This window comes from Entelurus aequoreus, linkage group LG13, assembly GCF_033978785.1.
Source record: "Entelurus aequoreus isolate RoL-2023_Sb linkage group LG13, RoL_Eaeq_v1.1, whole genome shotgun sequence".
NCBI lineage: Eukaryota > Metazoa > Chordata > Actinopteri > Syngnathiformes > Syngnathidae > Entelurus > Entelurus aequoreus.
In genome coordinates this window covers 2,429,850-2,453,134 of record NC_084743.1, presented here as the reverse complement: position 1 = coordinate 2,453,134, position 23,285 = coordinate 2,429,850, and the positions used below count along the sequence as shown (strand labels likewise).

General features: G+C 36.6%; 1 protein-coding gene across 1 annotated transcript in view; it reads right to left on the bottom strand.

Annotated features, from left to right (window-relative positions):
- Positions 1–23,285, bottom strand: part of cwf19l2 (CWF19 like cell cycle control factor 2) — a 59,062-nt gene that overhangs the window by 16,740 nt on the left and 19,037 nt on the right. Inside the window, exons 7-13 of the mRNA XM_062067248.1 lie at positions 23,180–23,285; positions 22,637–23,108; positions 20,523–20,730; positions 16,323–16,437; positions 8,129–8,230; positions 3,044–3,172; positions 2,171–2,308 (exon numbers count right to left, since the gene is read on the bottom strand). The exon at positions 23,180–23,285 is cut by the window's right edge and continues 13 nt beyond it. Coding sequence (XP_061923232.1) covers positions 2,171–2,308; positions 3,044–3,172; positions 8,129–8,230; positions 16,323–16,437; positions 20,523–20,730; positions 22,637–23,108; positions 23,180–23,285 — 1,270 coding nt within the window. The remainder of the gene's footprint in view (positions 1–2,170; positions 2,309–3,043; positions 3,173–8,128; positions 8,231–16,322; positions 16,438–20,522; positions 20,731–22,636; positions 23,109–23,179) is intronic.

Genomic DNA, 23,285 nt, shown 5'->3' with positions numbered 1-23,285 from the left:
CCTGTGAAGTGGAAACCATTTCAGGTGAATACCTCTTGAAGCTCACTGAGAGTGTGCGAAAAAGTAATCAGAGCGAAGAGTTGGCTATTTTGAAGAAAGTAAAACATAAAACAGGTCTTCAGTTAGTTCACCTTTTTACAAGTGTATGTAAACTTTTGACCACGACTGTATATGTATATGTATATGTATATATATATATATATATATATATATATATATATATATATATATATATATATATATATATATATATATATATATATATATATATATTTTTATATATATATATTTATATATATATATATATATACTAGGGCTGCAACTAACGATTAATTTGATAATCGATTAATCTGTCAATTATTACTTCGATTAATCGATTAATAATCGGATAAAAGAGACAAACTACATTTCTATCCTTTACAGTATTTTATTGGGAAAAAAACAGCATACCTGCACCATACTTATTTTGATTATTGTTTTTCAGCTGTTTGTACATGTTGCAGTTTATAAATAAAGGTTTATTTAAAAAAAAAAAAAAAAATTAAAAAAAAATTATATATATATTAAAAAAAAAAAAAGCCTCTGCGCATGCGCATAGCATAGATCCAACGAATCGATGACTACATTAATCGGCAACTATTTTTATAATCGATTTTAATCGATTTAATCGATTAGTTGTTGCAGCCCTAATATATATATATACATATATTTATATATATATATATATATATATATAAATATATATATATATATATATATAAATATATGTATATATATTCACACATATATGTATATATATTCACATATATATATATATATATTCACATATATATATATATATATGAATAATATATATATAATTCATATATATGAATTATATACATATGAATACAAATATATGAATATAAATATATATATATATGAATATATATATATATATATATATATAAATATATATATATATATATATATATATATATATATATATATATATATATATATATATATATATATATATATATATATATATATATTTATATATATATATATACAGTGGGACAAGAAAGTATTTAGTCAGCCACCCATTGATTGTCAATGGGTGGCTGACTAAATACTTTCTTGCCCCACTGTATATATACATATATAGGGGTGTTGTTGATACCAAGGGTAGTATCAGTACACTATAGCGATTAGATCGTTTTATCCATTTTCACAAAATCCTTTCAAATTCCTGGAATAATTCAATGGACACATGAGGACTTTGAGGGCAGAACTAAAGGCTTTAAACAAGTCGTAGATCGTACTTAGTAGGTAATAACTGGGATTAAAAAATACATTCATTACATGGGATCTTTGATGATATATATATATATATATATATATATATATATATATATATATATATATATATATATATATATATATATATATATATAAATGACAATTATTAATAGCCTATGATGTTCTACTCCAAACCATGTTCCAATTATTATAACTGTAGTTTTTATTAAGTGTGTATTTATGTTATAAATTAAATCTAAACAGGAAAAAGTAACAGGAACTCTCCTGATGTACTATCTACCTACCCCAGAGTCATATAACTTGGTATTTGACATATGTTAACAGGCTAACGATAGCATGCAAATTTTCTTTACTAATTTTACAACCGTATTTTTAATTTTCCTGAGGTAGTTCTCCTGATGTACTATCTATCTACCTACCCCAGAGTTATATAACTTGGTATTTGACATATGCTAACTTTTTAAGCCGCACACCTCAGAGTCATACAACTTAAAAGATGTGAACTGTTAGCATGCTAAGGTTAACATGCTAACCTTAGCATGCTTCTTTTTTTTTTAAGATATTTTTTCAGCCATACACCTCAGAGTACGTGACATATGTTACCTGTTAGCATGCTACTTTTTTTTTTTTTGCCAATTTTCTTGTTGTCACTTGGCACATGCTAATGTTAGCATGCTAACCGAATTCCAGTTCGACTTGCACACATCCAGCATTTACACACAATTCCCCCGCGATTGCTTATTGCGGTCAGTCCCACACACGTGCCAGCTTCTTTTCCAAGGATGTCTGCACATCGAGTGTCTGCAAAATGCCTTTTCAGTCTCTACTTGCGCCGCGGCGTGGGAAGCGATAAAAAGGCCCGTCTTACCTTGGCAGCCATTCGAGAGTAGAGGGCGTTCTGATCCTGTGCCGAGCTCATCTTCTCCCTCCTGACCATCTCCTGCAGACCCACGCTGTCGTCGTCCTGGAAGTAGCGCACACGCTCGCCATCCACATGAGTCTCGATCTGGGCGGAGGACGAAAAGTGTCAATGTTTCTCTCCGATTCGGTGACAGTTCACGCACGGCCTTGCTGTGTTGATAAAGTATTAGATCCCAATTTTGGTCTGATGAACTATCACTATCACCCCAATTCTAATAGCTGTTTGATTATTGTAATACACAAAATCCTACAAATGATGTCAGGTGATACATTCTAGTTCATTCTTATGCAGGCCTATGTTAGCATTAGCATATATTTTTAAATGTCTATTTGTCCACAATTACTAATTATATCGAATTAAAATTGCTCCTGTGTGCGGGGAACTTGTCCGGTGTACATGTTGTCACTCACCGCTGAGAAGAGACTAGCAATTTGCACTCCTATTGTCGTTACGATAACATTTACATTCAATGCTAGCTAACGTTAGCGAGCCAAATCTTGATGACTGACAAATGCACACGAAGCTTAAATGCTTGGTACTTGACATATGCTCACTGTTAGCATGCCAGCTTTCTAAGATTAGCATGCTAACTTTTTTTAACCAAGGTTTTACCAAACACCTCAGTGGTATAACTTGGTACTTGACTCATGCTAAATGTAACTTTTCCCCCTAATTTAGCAGCCGTACACTTAAGAATCACCCAACTTGGTACTTGACACATGCTAACCATAGCACACTAACTTTAGCATTTTAGCGTTTTTCTATTATTATTTTGTGATCAGAATAGGTATGGATTTTTCTTTCCATGCCATCACTTACCGACTTCTTCTTCCGTCGTCCTCCGTGGGGCTCCCGATGTCCTGACATGGGCTGGACCGGCCAGGCCTGACCCGACTGGTCTGTTCGGAACAGCACCACCTCCTGGTCTTCCACAGATCTGCCCGCCGCCTGAGAACCCCAAAGCACAGACGGTACGTTTTAAACCAATTCCCCTGACTGACAAGAAACCCCAAAAAGCTCAGATAGTTCAATAAAAACATACAGAAAGAAATAAGATAACAGATTATTATTATATACGGTATTTACCCAGTATTAACTTTTTCTGGAAATGATGGGCTTAATCATGTATTTTGGGGGTTGGTATTGTGTCTTATCATTGTCCATGTGGTGTCAGATGAAACAAAAATGGAGCCGTTTGGCCACAATACCCAGCAATATGTTTGGATGAGAAAAGGTGAGGCCTTTAATCCCAGGAACACCGCGCCTACCGTCAAGCATGGTGGTGGTAGTATTATGCTCTGGGCCTGTTTTGCTGCCAATGGAACTGGTGCTTTACAGAGAGTAAATGGGACAATGAAAAAGGAGGATTACCTCCAAATTCTCCAGGACAAGCTAAAATCATCAGCTCGGAGGTTGGGTCTTGGGCTCAGTTGGGTGTTCCAACAGGACAATGACCCCAAACACACCTCAAAAGTGGTAAAGAAATGGCTAAATCATGATAGAATGAAGGTTTTAGAATGGCCTTCCCAAAGTTCTGACTTAAACGTGTGGACAATGCTGATGAAACAAGTCCATGTCAGAAAAGCAACACATTTCGCTGAACTGCACCAATTTTGTCAAGAGGAGTGGTCAAAAATTCCAGCAGAAGCTTGTGGATGGCTACCAAAAGTGCCTTATTGCAGGTAAACTTGCCAAGGGACATGTAAGCAAATATTAACATTGCTGTATGTATACTTTTGACCCAGCACATTTTCAGTAGACCCATAATAAATTCATAAAAGAAGCAAACTTCATGAATGTTTTTTACACATATGAGATGGGTAGGTCGTGAGTTCAAACCCCGGCCGAGTCATACCAAAGACTATAAAAATGGGGAGCCATTACCTCCCTGCTTGGCACTCAGCATCAAAGATTGAAATTGGAGGTCAAATCACCAAAAATGATTCCCGGGTGTGGCTGCTGCTCACTGCTCCCCTCCCAGGGGGTGATCAAGGGTGATGGGTCAAATGCAGAGAATAAATTCGCCACACCTAGTGTGTGTGTGTGTGTGTGTGACAATCATTGGTACTTTAACTTTTGTATGTAAACTTTTGACTACGACTGTATGTTGCCATCCAAGCAACGCCCCTGCTTATTTCAGCAAGACAATGCCAAGCCATGGTTAGAACAGCGTAGCTTCATAGTAAAAGAGTGCGGGTACTAGACTGGCCTGCCTGTAGTACAGACCTGTCTCTCATTGAAAATGTGTGGCGCATTATGAAGCCTAAAATACCACAACGGAACAACTTAAGCTGTACATCAAGCAGAAATGGGGAAAGAATTCCACCTGAAAAGCTTCAAAAATTGGTCTCCTCAGTTACTAAACTTTTACCGAGTGTTGTTAAAAGGAAAGGCCATGTAACACAGTGGTGAACATGCCCCTGTGACAACTTGTTTGCAATGGATTGCTGCCATTAAATTTTAAATTCATGATTATTTGCACACAAAAATATTGTGTTTCTAAGTTCGTACATTAAGTATCTTGTCTTTCAATTGAATATAAGTTGAAAAGGATTTGCAAATCATTGTTTTCTGTTTTTATTTACCATTTACACAACGTGACAACTTCACTGCTTTTGGCTTTTGTACTTCTATGTTCCACTTAAATAGATCAACCAAATTAATAATGAATATGTTTCTTAAATAAACTGCCAATAAAATTAAAGTGCAAATGAAACAGGGCTTTAGCACTTTAGTCATCATTTTTGTGCTTAAGAAACTTTCGCGCCAAACTTCTTCTGTTTGTTTGTGGTTGTCATTACTGCCACAAGTGGTGGAAAAGTGTATTACAACTGAGTACCGACCACAGCTGAGAAACATGTTTTTCCACGAGCCTCTAGGGGGCGCTCAGGGCCGAAACACTGCATTAGACCCACTGTAGTCCTTCACGCCATTCATCTATTAAGCGTACTGTTTAAATTCATACGACAATCAAGTTGTTTTACGAGAATTGACTCGGCAAAGGAGACGCACGTCTGATGAGCCTACACAAACGCTTGCAGGGGGGATGAAAAAGACGAAGTGGAAAAAAAGGGGCAGTGCGAGGCCGCGCACATTCACACAGGAAGTAAATATGAAGCAGTGAGTGATGAAGACGAGCCAGAACGCTCCCTAAACAAGAGCGACTGGAAGGACCTCTTCAAGCGCTGGTTAAGAGCACTCCATCACTTGGAGAGTCTCTCCCTAATAGTAGAGGGAAGTTTTAGTGCACTTATCAGCTATTAATCTTTTCTGAAAAAGCCGTATAATGGACTCCATCCAGCCATGATTCACCCGCCGTACACGGCATACCATTGCTCCCGACTGGTGGTGGAACATCTGAGGAGGTCAGGGCGACCTCATAACATCTGAATGACCCTCACATGCAGAAATTCCCCTAGATAGGAATATGGACACAAATAGGAACATAGCAGACTTGGGCTCCTTTTGGAAAAGGGAATGTGTGGTGCGACTTGACAACACTGTGACAGTCATTGGTTTTTTTTTACTCCTGCGAGTCACAATTGATCGGCCACCGATCAGTATCGACCGACATCTGGGAAAGTATGTGGTCGGCCAATGCTGATTAATGCCTTTCAAAGCTGAACTACACCTAAGATGCACGTCACAATCAAACAGCTGGTGCCTAACAAGCACAATACTTACAGCGTAAGCACTATTAAGGGCGCGACAAAAGACTACATTCGGCAAAAACTGAACTGACTAGCCAACAGACTATTATCAACACCTATGGCGTATTCGTATTCAGTTTGGCCAAGGAAAGATAATGAGTTAAATAAGGAATCTTGCCCGCAAAGAGATTGCATTCGTTTTTAAAGACTGTGGTTTTGTCGCCGTCAAGTGAACAATGCGATTAATTCAGGTCAACGACCTTTAAAAATGCTCGGAACAAAACAATGCGCAGCATTAACTTGTATGACCCAATGCAAACAACCTTCCCTAGTCATGGTGCAAAAAAAAAAAAATCGTCCAACCAACACAAAATGTCAACAGACATGGTCACACATATACCAACCTGCTCATTGAACTTTGTGGATATTAAAAAAAATGCCCAGCATTATAAAAAAAAAAATCTAAATTATAACCGTTTAATTAATTACAAAGCATGATGGTATACACTACTACATACAGTGTTTACCACACATTAATTTATTTGTGGCGGCCCCCCACAAAAAATTTAATTTTTTTTTTTTTTTTTTTAAATTTAATTTTTTTTTTGTTGTTGTCCTTTTCAGCTTCTCAGGCAAATCATAAAGTTGATGTAGATGCCCATATCGGCTGTTCAGATTTACTTTACAAAAGAGAAGTGTAGGATCAAGATTTTTGGAGCTCTTTGTTCAGTGGATCAGATGTTTGATGAAGCTTTGTGTCTATCTACCACCACTACTGTTTTCTGTTTATTTGTTACTGACTGTGGCAGGACACCTCTGCCTCTGTTTCACTTTATGTTGCTGGTAAATAATATGGTTGTAGTAGTAGGCTAAAGTTAAATTATTTAGTATGCACTAATTAAAGGGGCAGAGCTTTAAGAGACATTTTAGCTTTTATATTTTTATAAGATACATTTTTTGTAAGGACCACAATTAATAAATATATTTCAGTGAATAACTTATTGTTCAAATCTGTATATAAATATGTACATAAAGTGTTGTAAATATATTGTAAAATGGATGGATGGATGAACGTTTAAAACAAAACTGTTATTATTAATTAGTAAGTATACATTTTTTGAGCCTTTTTAGAGAAAATCATATCATTGTAGTAAATTATGCAAATTACTCGATGATGTCATGGTGACTACGCCCATAGCCACGCCCCCACCGCCACAGGTATCTTGGCAGTTTATGGGAAACACTGACATATCACCCTCTGTTTATTTCTATTAACACAAAAAATGACCGATTGTCAACAATGGGCAAAATACAACCAATCAGATTGGACTATGAAAATCCTTAAGTGAGGAAAGCCCTAGTTCACAAATTCAGAGAATAAGTCCCTGGACAAGACGACACAAAGGGCAAAAACCAAAGGACTTGAAAGAGTAGTAGATAGTAGTTTTTGTATTTGATGAGTTACTGGTATTGTGTACTATTGACTTTGTCTAGATCAAACAATTGTATGTAATAAAAATTGATAAAGGGTCCAGTTTAATTATTGTTATGCTGTCTGTCAGAATAATTGTATCTAAGTTATCACAAAACTTTGTGTTACATCGAGTTCAGCTCGCCCTGCGAGAGGACAAAAGCTGTCTTTGATCGTACCAATCAAACGGCTTGTAAAACGCCACTGTGTAGGATGGGAAGCGACATGAAGGTGGTGGTTTCTTTGATGTATTGAAGGTTTTGTCTTGACCCGAGAACTACAAAGCGGAGAGGAAGCAGGGCCTGACTCCCCTCCAGGCACCTTTTCTTTGAACTGTTTTGTGACCAAAGGCAGCGGCTGTTTACGACCCCCTTCCTTTGGAAACAGCTGTTGCCATGTAATCAGGGAAAGTCCAAATAAAAGAGGAGGCGTACAATCTTTCGTCAGAGCGTGGTGAGACACTGTGCACGGGTACAGGTCTACGCGTTTCTCCTCATTGAGCCAGATGTAATTATGCCTCCGTTCAATTCCTTGCTTCTTTGTCTGTTTAATATATGTCATCAGTGTTTGAACCTGACACTGTCAATAGCACTTACCAAGAATACATTTATAGCTAATGCATGTGATCGATATTAACATATCTGCTCCATGGATGATTGGTAGACCCTGATCGCAACACCCCGAATTGATATATTAAGATGTTGTTACATTTTTTTTATACAGAGGGTGACTTAACATTCATGGTATTACTTTGTCACGGTAATAAATCTCATATCTACAGACCTGGTTGGACTTATTCGTTTCCTGGAGCTTCCTTCTTGCCGCGTGGTTCTCTTGGGCTTTACGAGCTGCCTCCAGCTGGGACTTCAGCTTCTCAACCATGGCCTGAAACACAGAAATATTAGTGAGAAGTAAGTTAACTTGTGTATTTGCACAAGGATTAGTACAGAACTGGAGCATAAGACTTAAGAAGAAAGGTGCATTCTAATAAGAAGAACTCAAGTATCAAGGCTAGGACTTATTGAAACTGGACCTCAGAGGGAGCACACCTGTTACATGCACGACAAAGACGGGAAAATCTATACCTTTATGTACAGTACAGCCACACTTAAACACACACGAGGTGGGTGTCAGTTTGATTGCAGTGTTTGGCTTTTGTGTGCTTTAGGAGACAGTTCTTTATTGCTCTAGACCAGGGGTCACCAACCTTTTTGAAACCAAGAGCTACTTCTTGGGTACTGATTAATGCGAAGGGCTACCAGTTTCAAAACACTTAAATAAATTGCCAGAAATAGCCAATTTGCTCAATTTACCTTCAACTCTATGTTATTATTCATAATGAATGATATTTACACTTAATTGAACGGTTTAAAAGAGGAGAAAACACGAAAAAAATTACAATTAAATTTTGAAACACAGTTTATCTTCAATTTCGACTCTTTAAAATTCAAAATTCAACCGAAAAAAAGAAGAGAAAAACTAGCTAATTTGAATCATTTTGAAAAAATTAAAAAAATAATTTATGGAACATCATTAGTAATTTTTCCTGATTAAGATTAATTTTAAAATTTTGATGACATGTTTTAAATAGGTTAAAATACAATCTGCACTTTGTTAGAATATATAACAAATTGGACCAAGCTATATTTCTAACAAAGACAAATCATTATTTCTTCTAGATTTTCCAGAACAAAAATTTTAAAAGAAATTCAAAAGACTTTGAAATAAGATTTAAATTTGATTCTACAGATTTTCTAGATTTGCCAGAATAATTTTTTTGAATTTTAATCATAATAAGTTTGAAGAAATATTTCACAAATATTCTTCGTCGAAAAAACAGAAGCTAAAATGAAGAATTAAATTAAAATGTATTTATTATTCTTTACAATAAAAAAAATAAATTTACTTGAACATTGATTTAAATTGTCAGGAAAGAAGAGGAAGGAATTTAAAAGGTAAAAAGGTATATGTGTTTAAAAATCCTAAAATCATTTTAAGGTTGTATTTTTTCTCTAAAATTGTCTTTCTGAAAGTTATAAGAAGCAAAGTAAAAAAATAAATGAATTTATTTAAACAAGTGAAGACCAAGTCTTTAAAATATTTTCTTGGATTTTCAAATTCTATTTGAGTTTTGTCTCTCTTAGAATTAAAAATGTCGGGCAAAGCGAGACCAGCTTGCTAGTAAATAAATAAAATTTAAAAAATAGAGGCAGCTCACTGGTAAGAGCTATTTTTAGAACAGGCCAGCGGGCTACTCATCTGGTCCTTACGGGCTACCTGGTGCCCGCTGGCACCGCGTTGGTGACCCCTGCTCTAGACCGTGGCCTGACACTGATCTGGGTGCTGATGTGTGACAACACACTGGGGCGAGTGAAAAGGAAAGATCAATAATGCTATCAGGTCAATCATCCCTCTGATATACAAACCCCAAAACCAGTAAAGTTGGCACGTTGTGTAAATGGTAAATAAAAACAGAATACAATGATTTGCAAATCCTTTTCAACTTATATTCAATTGAATAGACTGCAAAGACAAGATACTTAACGTTCAAACTGGAAAACTTTTTACAAATATTAGCTGATTTGGAATTTGAGGCCTGCAGCATGTTTCAAAAAAGCTGGCACAAGTAGCAAAAAAGACTGACCAAGTTGAGGAATGCTCATCAAAGACTTATTTGGAACATCCCACAGGTGAACGGGCTAATTGGGAACAGGTGGGTGCCATGATTGGGTATAAACGCAGCTTCCATGAAATGCTCAGTCATTCACAAACAAGGATGGGGCGAGGGTCACCACTTTGTGAAAAAATGCATGAGCAAATTGTCCAACAGTTTAAGAACAACATTTCTCAACGAGCTATTACAAGGAATTTAGGGATTTCACCATCTGCGGTCCGTAATATCATCAAAAAGTTCAGGGAATCTGGAGAAATCACCGCACGTAACATTGAATGCCCGTGACATTGGCTCCCTCAGGCTGTACTGCATCAAAACGCGACACCGGTGTGTAAAGGACATCACCACGTGGGCTCAGGAACACTTCAGAAAACCACTGTCAGTAACTACAGTTCATTGCTACATCTGTAAGTGCAAGTTAAAACTCTACTATGCAAAGCCAAAGGTGAGCAGGCTAATTGGGAACAGGTGGGTGCCATGATTGGGTATGAACGCAGCTTCCGTGAAATGCTCAGTCATTCACAAACAAGGACGGGGCGAGGGTCACCACTTTGTCAACAAATGCGCGAGCAAATTGTCCTACAGTTTAAGAACAACATTTCTCAATGTGCTATTGTGAGGAATTTAGGGATTTCACCAACTACCAACTTTCCTCTCTTCCACAGGGTCCGTTACAACTGTATACACATGCGTCATGGTCAAATATACTAACTAAACCATGACATCACCTCGCACATATAACCACAGCCACAGACAGACTGCAGACCCGTGGGAAAGAATGTAAACGCAATAAAAGAAGTGCACACTTTTAGTAAGGCTGACACAGAGCAGGTGTTCTCTTGTACTCCGTCCTACTTTCTGTTGTTTCCAACATTTTGTGACCGTCTCAGACTAAAATTAGATGTTAGAAACACATAATGGACTAGAATTTCCAATTCCGGTGGGAATTGCGTGTGAATGTTTAATGTGCGCAAGTCGGCGAAACGCGTGGGTGGAACTGAAATGCTTGAGTGTCCAGGGTGAGTGGAGCGTGTGGATGTTTGAACGCTTCTAATCGCTTGAGAAATGCAGTAGATTGTATAATGCCCATGTATTGTCAATGGGGAGAAAATGACGGGAAATTCCTGGAAAATCGGGAATTTTGGGGAAGGGGTAACGGTGTTGTGCGTTCGATATATGTGAAGGATGGTTGAATGGTCGGAATCGTGTAAAACAGGGGTGTCCAATCTTTTTCCACTCAGGGCCGCACACTGAAAAATCAAAGCAAGCGGCGGCCATTTTGATATTTTTTATTTTAAAAACCAATACAATATATGTATAAAAAATATACATTTAGTCCTCCACTCAGGCTTGATACCGGGGACTCCAAAGGGTTTAGGTCAGGGGTCTGCAACCTTTACCACTCAAAGAGCCATTTTGGAAAGTTTCACAAATTAAAGAAAACAATGGGAGCCACAAAAAAAATTAGAAAATTTAAAATGAAAAACACCGCATATAAAGCTTAAATTGCTTTGCGCTATGTTAACCAGGGGTCTCTGACACACGCACCGGCACGCATCTTAATAAGGAAATTTAATGTTAGTGTGGCCCGCGACTTTTAATTGAATGGCGCTTGATAGCGTCTTTCTTGTCAACCCTCTCAATTTTCCGGGAGACTCCAAAATTTCAGGACGTGCTGGCACTGCTTTTAGCGCCCTCTACAGCCTGCCCAAACAGCGTACCTGCTTGGCCACATGTTGAATGCAGCATTTGCTTGCTCACGTAAGTGACAGCAAGGCATACTTGTTCAACAGCCACACAGCTTACACTGACGGTAGTCGTACAAAAACAACTTTAACACTGTTACGTTACAAATATGCGCCACACTTTGAACCCACACCAAAAAAGAATGACAAACACATTTCTGGAGAATGTCTGCACTGTAACACAACATAAACACAACACAACAAATACCCAGAATCCCCTGCAGCCCTAACTCTTCCGCTCAACCGACGCATGGAGAGGGGGGGGGGGGGGGTGTTGATGTGTGGGGGGGTTTGGTGGGAGCGGGGGTGTATAATGATTGTAGACCGGAAGAGTTAGGGCTGCATTGGATTCTGGGTATTTGTTGTGTTGTGTTACGGTGCGGATGTTCTCCAGAAATGTTTTTGTCATTCTTTTTTGGTGTGGGTTCACAGTGTGGCGCATATTTGTAACGTAACAGTGTTAAAGTTGTTTTATACGGCCACCGTCAGTGTAAGCTGTGTGGCTGTTGACCAAGTATGCCTTGCTGTCGCATACGTGTGCAAGTAAAAGCAACATATAACATGTGGCCGGGCTGGCACGCGGTTTGTAAATGCTATAGAGAACAATTAATGCAGTGCCATTAGGGCACGCCCTTGATTAAGTAATTAGAGTGAAAATAGGATAATATTTGCCCTGGGAGATTTCTAGGAGAGGCAGTCTCCTGGGAAAATCAGGGGGGGTCGTTAAGTATACTGGGAAAACCGGGAGGGTCGACAAGTATGCAGCTGAGCCGCATCAGAGTGGTCAAAGAGCCGCATGCAGTTCCGGAGCCGTGGGTTGCCGACCCCTGGTTTAGGTTAAAAAAAAATTAAAAAATGTCATTTATTATTATTATTATTATTCAAAGTTTAAATATCTAGATCAACATTAGGTATATCTGTCAATATAACGTTTTTTGTTTTTTTTAGATTGAAGTTTTATGCCCTTTTTGTCAAAGAAAACCCATTTTTTTATGGAAAAAACACAAAATATGAATTATTTTCCCCCAATAAAATTTTAAAGTGGAACATTTCAGATTATATAATAATTGGAGCTCATAGCATAACTCATAACAACATTGATTTTAATGTATTATTATTTTTGAGCAATGACACTTAAAAAAAAAAAAAAAGTCCCACTAAAATTATTGGGGATCCAAAAGGGTCCTGCTCAGTAAAGTGTTAAAAAATAAATAGTAATTTTAAAAAAAAACTGTTAACACAATAGTCTCGAGATGAACTTCAGATCTATCCGTCAATTATAACTTGTATTGTTGTTTATTATGTTAAATGTTTGTTCATTTTAGGCCCTTCTTTAAAAAAAAAAAAAAACACAGTTTTTTATATGGCAAACACAAAATATGCAACATTTTCCCCAAAAAATATCTCAAAGTGGAATATTTAATGTCACCTAATTGGAGCCTTGAATAGGTCAAAAATTCCTAATAACATTGTTTTTTATTCATTATTATGTTTTAAAGAAAGAAACAGCCTGCATGACAGCTTAGTGTTATTAGAGTCAACATAGCAACATTTTATTGTCACCTGTTTACTCTTTTACACCACTTGTTATGTTTTTTATTTTTTTTAATCGTATTTTTAGAATGTGCCGTGGGGCCGTTAAAAAATTACCTGCGGGCCGCACTTTGGACATCCCTGGTGTAAAAGAAATGGCGCAAAATTACTATGAATACGTTCAATTAAATGAGGATTTTCTAGAAATGTGGGCATTTCGGGAAAATCTGGAATTTTTGAAAATATAGATAATACAACAATTGTTCTAGATGATATGATGGGTTGGTGTTGAAATTTTTCAAAACGGTTGAAAAATGTTGACAATTTGAATTTATAAAGGTATTTCGGAATTCCTGGAATTGTTTGGACATTCCAACAGTTGTATAATAATAATAATAATTAGATGATATGTTGGTGTATATTCTTACATGTGTGAATGTTTGGACATTCCCACAGTTATATAATAATAATAATAATAATAAATAGATGATATTTTGGTGTATATTCTTATATGTGTGAATGTTTGGACATTCCCACAGTTATATAATAATAATAATAATAATAGATTATATTTTGGTGTATATTCTTATATGTGTGAATGTTTTGACATTCCCACAGTTATATACTAATAATAATAATAGATGATATTTTGGTGTATATTCTTATATGTGTGAATGTTTGGACATTCCCCCAGTTATATAATAATAATAATAATAGATGATATTGTAGTGTATATTCTTATATGTGTGAATGTTTGGACATTCCCACAGTTATATAATAATTAATCGATTATATTTTGGTGTATATTCTCACAGTTATATAATAATAATAATAATAATAAATAGATGATATTTTGGTGTATATTCTTAAATGTGTGAATGTTTGGACATTCCCACAGTTATATAATAATAAATAGATTATATTTTGGTGTATATTCTCACATGTGTGAATGTTTGTACATTCACACAGTTATATAATAATAATAATAATAATAATAAATAGATGATATTTTGGTTTATATTCTTAAATGTGTGAATGTTTGGACATTCCCACGGTTATATAATAATAATAATAATAGATGATATTTTGGTGTGTATTCTTATATGTGTGAATGTTTTGACATTCCCACAGTTATATACTAATAATAATAATAGATGATATTTTGGTGTATATTCTTATATGTGTGAATGTTTGGACATTCCCACAGTTATATAATAATAATAATAAATAGATTATATTTTGGTGTATAGTCTCACATGTGTGAATGTTTGGACATTCCCACAGTTATATAATAATAATAATAATAGATTATATTTTGGTGTATATTCTTATATGTGTGAATGTTTGGACATTCCCACAGTTATATAATAATAACAATAATAATAATAACAGATGATAATTTGGTGTATATTCTTATATGTGTGAATGTTTGGACATTCCCCCAGTTATATAATAATAATAGATGATATTGTAGTGTATATTCTTATATGTGTGAATGTTTGGACATTCCCACAGTTATATAATAATAAATAGATTATATTTTGGTGTATATTCTCACATGTGTGAATGTTTGGACATTCCCACAGTTATATAATAATAATAATAGATTATATTTTGGTGTATATTCTTATATGTGTGAATGTTTGGACATTCCCACAGTTATATAATAATAATAATAATAATAGATGATATTGTAGTGTATATTCTTATATGTGTGAATGTTTGGACATTCCCACAGTTATATAATAATGATAATAATAATAATAGATTATATTTTGGTGTATATTCTTATATGTGTGAATGTTTGTACATTCACACAGTTATATAATAATAATAATAATAATAATAGATGATATTTTGGTGTATATTCCTACATGTGTGAATGTTTGGACATTCCCACAGTTATATAATAATAATAATAAATAGATTATATTTTGGTGTACATTCTCACATGTGTGAATGTTTGGACATTCCCACAGTTATATAATAATAATAATAATAGATGATATTGTAGTGTATATTCTTATATGTGTGAATGTTTGGACATTCCCACAGTTATATAATAATAAATAGATTATATTTTGGTGTATATTCTCACATGTGTGAATGTTTGTACATTCACACAGTTATATAATAATAATAATAATAAATAGATGATATTTTGGTGTATATTCTTAAATGTGTGAATGTTTGGACATTCCCACGGTTATATAATAATAATAATAAATAGATGATATTTTGGTGTATATTCTTATATGTGTGAATGTTTGGACATTTCCACGGTTATATAATAATAATAATAAATAGATTATAGTTTGATGTATATTCTCACATGTGTGAATGTTTGGACATTCCCACAGTTATATAATAATAATAATAATAATAAAAATAATAAGATTATATTTTGGTGTATATTCTTATATGTGTGAATGTTTGGACATTCCCACAGTTATATAATAATAATAATAATAGATGATATTTTGGTGTATGTTCTTGTATGTGTGAATGTTTGGACATTCCCCCAGTTATATAATAATAATAATAATAATAATAAATAGATGATATTTTGGTGTATATTCTTAAATGTGTGAATGTTTGGACATTCCCACGGTTATATAATAATAATAATAATAATAAATCAATGATATTTTGGTGTATATTCTTAAATGTGTGAATGTTTGGACATTCCCACGGTTATATAATAATAATAATAAATAGATGATATTTTGGTGTGTATTCTTATATGTGTGAATGTTTGTACATTCACACAGTTATATAATAATAATAATAATAATAATAAATAGATGATATTTTGGTGTATATTCTTACATGTGTGAATGTTTGTACATTCACACAGTTATATAATAATATTAATAATAATAAATAGATGATATTTTGGTGTATGTTCTTATATGTGTGAATGCTTGGACATTCCCACATTTAGTGTAGTACACCAGTAAAAACTCCAACCACACATATGTACATAAGCCATGCAGTGTTACATATTGTAATTGGGCCAACTCACAGTGTTACCCATTATCTCCGCCTTCACCAGTTTGGCGCCCAGCTTGTTCATGTCATCCTCTGAGAGGATTGGAACCTTCTCCTCCTCCTCCTCCTCTTCGTCACTCTCGCTCTCACTAAAAGGCAGCCACACAAGCACAACTGGAATGAGGCAATGAGAATGTTGACGCCTTCCACACAGCAGGGCTCCTGTGTGTGTGCCAGTTTAGGCAAACTACATACAACCATTGGACATCTGCAAACATGAGTGTCTACTGGGCGATAAAACGATATCAATATAGACACGTGATCGATACCAGCAGAAAAATGTGTTTGATAAAACACTCGATATATATTCGGAAGAAAGCGGAAGTATGGAAGCAAGGTTGGTTGCTTGAACAAAGGCACTCGCTTTCTGGTAAACAGGAAGTGATCACTGATCAGCCAATCAGGTGACAGTAGCAACTATCACGTTTGGTTGATTCTTTGCATGGAGTGAGAAGAAAAAGTCAAAATGAAGAAATTGTGGATAAAAGAGGAAAAGTCACTTTTTGTTTTTTTTTCCCAAAGGGACCGTAGTCAGACCAAAGTGGTCTGTAAATGATGCAAGGCGAGACCGCTCACCCTTTAGAGCACAGCTGTAACTTCCTGCCACTAAACCTGCAGAAAATAGTTCTTCTCAGGTTTCTCTATGTTTACATTTTCACACTTTGCACTATTTTCCATCATTTTAAAGGCCTACTGAAATGATTTTTTATTTATTTAAACGGGGATAGCAGATCCATTCTATGTGTCATACTTGATCATTTCGCGATGTTGCCATATTTTTGCTGAAAGGATTTAGTAGAGAACATCGACGATAAAGTTGCAACTTTTGGTCGCTGATAAAAAAAGCCTTGCCTGTACCGGAAGTAGCGTGACGTCAGCAGTTGAAAGGCTCCTCGCATTTTCCTATTGTTTTCAATGCAGCTAGAGCGATTCGGACCGAGAAAGCGACGATTACCCCATTAATTTGAGCGAGGATGAAAGATTTGTGGATGAGGAACGTTAGAGTGAAGGACTAGAATGCAGTGCAAGACATATCTTTTTTCGCTCTGACCATAACTTAGGTACAAGCTGGCTCATTGGATTCCACACTCTCTCCTTTTTCTATTGTGGATCACGGATTTGTATTTTAAACCACCTCGGATACTATATCCTCTTGAAAATGAGAGTCGAGAACGTGAAATGGACATTCACAGTGACTTTTATCTCCACGACAATACATCGGCGAAGCTCTTTAGCTACGGAGCTAACGTGATGGCATCTGGCTCAAATGCAGATAGAAACAAAATAAATAAAGCCCTGACTGGAAGGATAGACAGAAGATCAACAATACTATTAAACCATGGACATGTAACTACACGGTTAATGCTTTCCAGCCTGGCGAAGGTTAACAATGCTGTTGCTAACGACGCCATTGAAGCTAACTTAGCAACCGGACCTCACAGAGCTATGCTAAAAACATTAGCTATCCACCTACGCCAGCCAGCCCTCATCTGCTCATCAACACCCGAAGGACTTCGCCCGATCACAGATGCGGTCGGCGAGACGGAGGAAGTTAAAGTGAGTTCGCCGGCTAGCGCGTCTGCTATCCATCTCTGTCCTCCTGGCTGTGTTGCTGTAGTCCGCCGCTAATACACCGATCCCACCTACAACTTTCTTCTTTGCAGTCTCCATTGTTCATTAAACAAATTGCAAAAGATTCACCAACACAGATGTCCAGAATACTGTGGAATTTTGAAATGAAAACAGAGCTTTTTTGTATTGTATTCAATGGGGTACCAATACTTCCGTATCAACCGTTTACGTCACGCGCGTACGTCATCGTATCTCGACGTTTTCAACCGGAAGTGTGGCGGGAAATTTAAAATGTCACTTTATAAGTTAACCCGGCCGTATTGGCATGTGTTGCAATGTTAAGATTGCATCATTGATATATAAACTATCAGACTGCGTGGTAGCTAGTAGTGGCTTTCAGTAGGCCCTTAAGAGCTTATTGTTAAGCGTTTATTGTGATTTTATCATTTTGTTGACATTGTTTTGAGTGTTTTCCAGGCTTGTGTTGACATTTTCTTTCCTTTCTGCCTTGACAGCTGAGGGATTGTAATCAGACAAAGTTTACTTCTTCTTTTTTTTTGAAATGTCTATTTTTCTCCTGCTCCTTAGTTTCAATAGGTCATAAAAACATCAATAATTATCGATATCGACCGATATAACACTAAGATACAGTTTTCAAAGTTATTCATAAAGCACCTGAATCTAATCTAAGGATAAAAACTAAATAGATGAGAATGATGGCTAAGAAAAAAAACCATCAAAATCTGAGACAAGGTTAGCCGCTGAAAGTTTTCTTTCATTAAAAGGACAATTTAATAGGATGAACAATTACACGTAATCATTTCTTGGTTTTCAGCAGAACCAGTTTCCTGGAAATGTGACAGCGGTGCTTTCTAGAACTGCGATAATATGTGCGTATACTTTCAATTTGCACCTTTTTGTTTGTCTGTTTTGAAAGAGAACTCCGAGAGTTGTGCTTCAAGGAAAGCTGTCCTGATACGACTTCGTCACGTCCGATACAAGAGCGATATCGGAGCCTTGACTATTGCCTGATATCGATGGTGATGATGAATCACACATATTTGTATTATTTTGTAGTATGGAGAGTTAAGAAAGGTCTGATCAAGTGAAAGTAGTCACACGGACAACAATGGTAGGTATTTATTATCTTTATTATTAACCTTTTTGTTATAATTAACTGTCTGGCATAGACACATAGTTTTTGTTTTGGCAACATCTAGTGGTAACAATAATTCACAAAGGTCACGATGCAGTGAGTTGAATAATGCGGACACATTTGTTACTGGATACTTTCTAATACTGCCTTGGTATGTGTAAGTAATACGCAACTATAATTATTAGATACTTGTTTATATTGACATATGTGCCGTTTTACACTGCAATATTGTTCAATGATTATTGCGTATGCGTAGCTTGTGTGCTGAGCTGTTGTGTAGCTGCTAGCTCCAAGTAGCCTACCAGGGGATGGGTACGGTTCACATTAAAACAGACACAATACCAATTCCCGGTACCTGGAAATTGACACCGGTACTAAACGGCGTCAAGTTTTGGTACTTCTGTGTGTTAATGAATATTTATGAATTGATAATAAAATGTAATTTTTATTATAATTAACTGTCTGGCATGAGTTTTTTGGCAACGTCTAGTGGTAAAAATAATTCACTAAGGTCACGATGTGGTGAGTTGAATAATGCGGACACGTTTGTTACTGGATAGTTTCTAATACTGCCTTGGAGACTTGGTATGTGTAAGTAATATGCAACTATAATTATTAGGTACATATTTATATTGATATATGTGCTGTTTTACACTGCAATATTGTTTAATGATTATTACGTATATAGCTTGTGTGCTAATGTGTGGACGTAAAAATGTACCTTTTGTAAATGACTTTAGTAAAATAGATGAAATGGTGTGTTTGATTAGAGAACGTTTCGATGTTAACTGGCTTGTATCGGCTTTGATATTAGAGATTTTACATGCATAATCCGATGATATCAGATGAAAAATATCAGATCGTTTTCAAGCCTCAATGAAATTGACAAAAAGTCAACCTGCTCAAACAGAAATTGTCAGAATAATTGTATATAAGTTATCACACAACTTGTTTGCTATGAGTTCAAGTTGCCCTGCGTGAAGACAAAAGCTGTCTTTGATCTTATCAGCTTGTAAACCTCCATTGTGTGCGATGGAATGCGCCGTAGAGGTGTCGGTTTCTCAGATCTTGGACAGCCACAGGAAGGACCTTATCATGACCCAAAATCTACAAGCAGAGAGGGGGCAAACCTGACACCGCTCCAAGCACCCTTTTGTTTGAACTGTTTATGACCCAGTGCAGCTGTTTATGACCCCCTCCCCTTAGAAGTAGCTGCAGCTATGTAATCAGGGAATGACCAAATAAAGGAGGAGGCGTGGAGCTCCTCAGATCGGTGGGGTGACACTGTACGAGGGTGCAGGTCCACACGCGCTCTCCTCATGAGCTAAATTGAATCCTGTCTCTGTTTGATTCCTTGCTTCTTGTCTTGTTTAACAGATAGTTCAGTGTTTGAACCTGACAGAAATCTTCATTCAACACGTTCCTTCTCTTTCAAAGATGACTAACCTTGATTTTCTCCCTTTGCCATCACTCGGGGCGACCGTTAGCTTTGCAGCGACGCGGTCTTCCTCCTTTTCCAAAGAATGGGGGTCGCGGCCCGGACTGACGCTCGTCTTGCAGGCCGGGGGAATTGTGGTTTGTGGACCCGAGTCTTCGTCGTCGGAGGCGGGTTTTAAAAATCTCATGGATGACCGAGGTGAAGGAGCAGGGCGCCCTAGAGCAGCACAGTACAGACAACAAAAACTGTTCAACTCGTGGCTGAGGGACGATACCAGACCAACAGCCGAGTGCAGTTCAAAGCTTGGGAGAGGTTGACATTTTTGCAGCAAATTGCGAAAAACATGAGAGTGCTCCTTGTTTTGTAGAGAAACAGCAACACAAGATCCTTGTTTTGCTATTTGAACCGTTTAAAAGTGGACAATTGTGTGTTGCATAATGGTAGAGATTGACCCGTAGGTTTTTTCAGGGCCGATACGGATAGGATTATCAGTAGTCAAGGATATTAATTTGCAGTAAAAATTACCTAAACATGAATAATATAATTTAGTAACCAGCTGGACAAAGCTTGAAGTTGTTTTTTAACATGATCTTTTTAGGATCTAGTAGTGACAATGTTTTATATATATATATATATATATATATATATATATATATATATATATATATATATATATATATATATATATATATATATATATATATATATATATATATATATATATATATATATATATATATTAGGGCTGCAACAACTAATATATATATATATATATATTAGGGCTGCAACAACTAATCGATTGAATCGATTAAAATCGATTATTAAAATAGTTGCCGATTAATTTAGTCATCGATTCGTTAGATCTATGCTATGCGCAGAGTTTTGTTTTGTTTTGTTTTTTTAATCTAAAAAAAAATATTTTTTTATTTTTATTTAAATAAACCTTTATTATAAACTGCAACATTTACAAACGGCTGAGAAACAATAATCAAAATAAGTATGGTGCCAGTATGCTGTTTTTTTTCAATAAAATACTGGATAGGATAGAAATGTAGTTTGTCTCTTTTATCCGATTATTAACCGATTAATCGGAGTAATAATTGACAGATTAATCGATTATCAAATTAATCGTTAGTTGCAGCCCTAATATATATAGAGATGTCCGATAATATCGGACTGCCGATATTATCGGCCGATAAATGCTTTAAAATGTAATATCGGATATTATCGGTATCGGTTTCAAAATTATCAGTATCGGTTTCAAAAAGTAAAATGTATGACTTTTTAAAACGCCGCTGTGTACACGGACGTAGGGAGAAGTACAGAGCACCAATAAACCTTAAAGGCACTGCCTTTGCGTGCCGGCCCAGTCACATAATATCTGCGGCTTTTCACAAGCACACGTGAATGCAAGGCATACGTGATCAACAGCCATACAGGTCACACTGAGGGTGGCTAACACTGTTACAAATATGCGCCACACTGTGAGCCCACACCAAACAAGAATGACAAACACATTTCGGGTGAACATCCGCACCGTAACACAACATAAACGCAACAGAACAAATACCCAGAACCCCTTGCTACAATATACACCCCGCCCACCTCAACCTCCTCATGCTCTCTCAGGGAGAGCATGTCCCAAATTCCAAGCTGCTGTTTTGAGGCATGTTAAAACAAATAATGCACTTTGTGACTTCAATAATAAATATGGCAGTGCCATGTTGGCATTTTTTTCCATAACTTGAGTTAATTTATTTTGGAAAACCTTGTTACATTGTTTAATGCATCCAGCGGGGCTTCACAACAAAATTAGGCATAATAATGTGTTAATTCCACAACTGTATATATCGGTATTGGTTGATATCGGAATCGGTAATTAAGAGTTGGACAATATCGGATATCGGCAAAAAAGCCATTTCTCTATATATATATATACACACACACGTATATGTACGTACAGTATATATATATATATATATATACACATACATAACGGGTGTATTTCTTCTGAAATGTGTAACATTGCCCAAAGAAACATAGCAAAAAGAGATAGTCCAAACAAGGATACAGGTGATGTCCCTGCCATAACATACAGACAGAAGAGATGATATCAACTCACCTCTGACGTCGTCGTCTTCAGAGGGTTTAAGGAAGCGACCTTTGAGGGAGCCGAGCGAAGAAGAACGTTGACTCCAACTTTGTTGCGAGGATGATGCAACACTGGATCTCTCTCTATCCCGAGGTCTCTCTCTTTCTTCCTCCCTGTCCTGTCTTCCACCATCTCTCCCTCTCTGTCCTGGTTTATCTCTCCCTCCTTCTCCATCTTCCTCCCTGTCCTGTCTTCCACCATCTCTCCCTCTCTGTCCTGGTTTATCTCTCGCTCCTTCTCCATCTTGTCCTCTCTGTGAATGTCTGTCCTCTCTTTCACTTCTTCTCCAGCCATCTCTCTCGCTGTCGTCTCCTTTCCTCCTCCATCCCTCCCTGCGCTCCGACCACCCGCCTCTGGCCTTCCTGTCGCCTTCTCCTCTCCTCCTGTGTCCGTACACCGCCTCTTCTGCCTCCTCCAGCCGCTGCTGAAACTCCTGCATTGACTGCCAGATGGAAGCACATTCAATGATTGTTACCTGCAATCCAGCAGGTGGGTGTTCCATGCAGACTTTACTCCGTATCTGTCAGCCACCACGTCCTCCAGGCTGCGCTGCTCTCTCTCTGCCTGCTCCTTCATCCTCTGGTAGTTCTTCCTCAGCCAACTCAGACCCCCATCATTC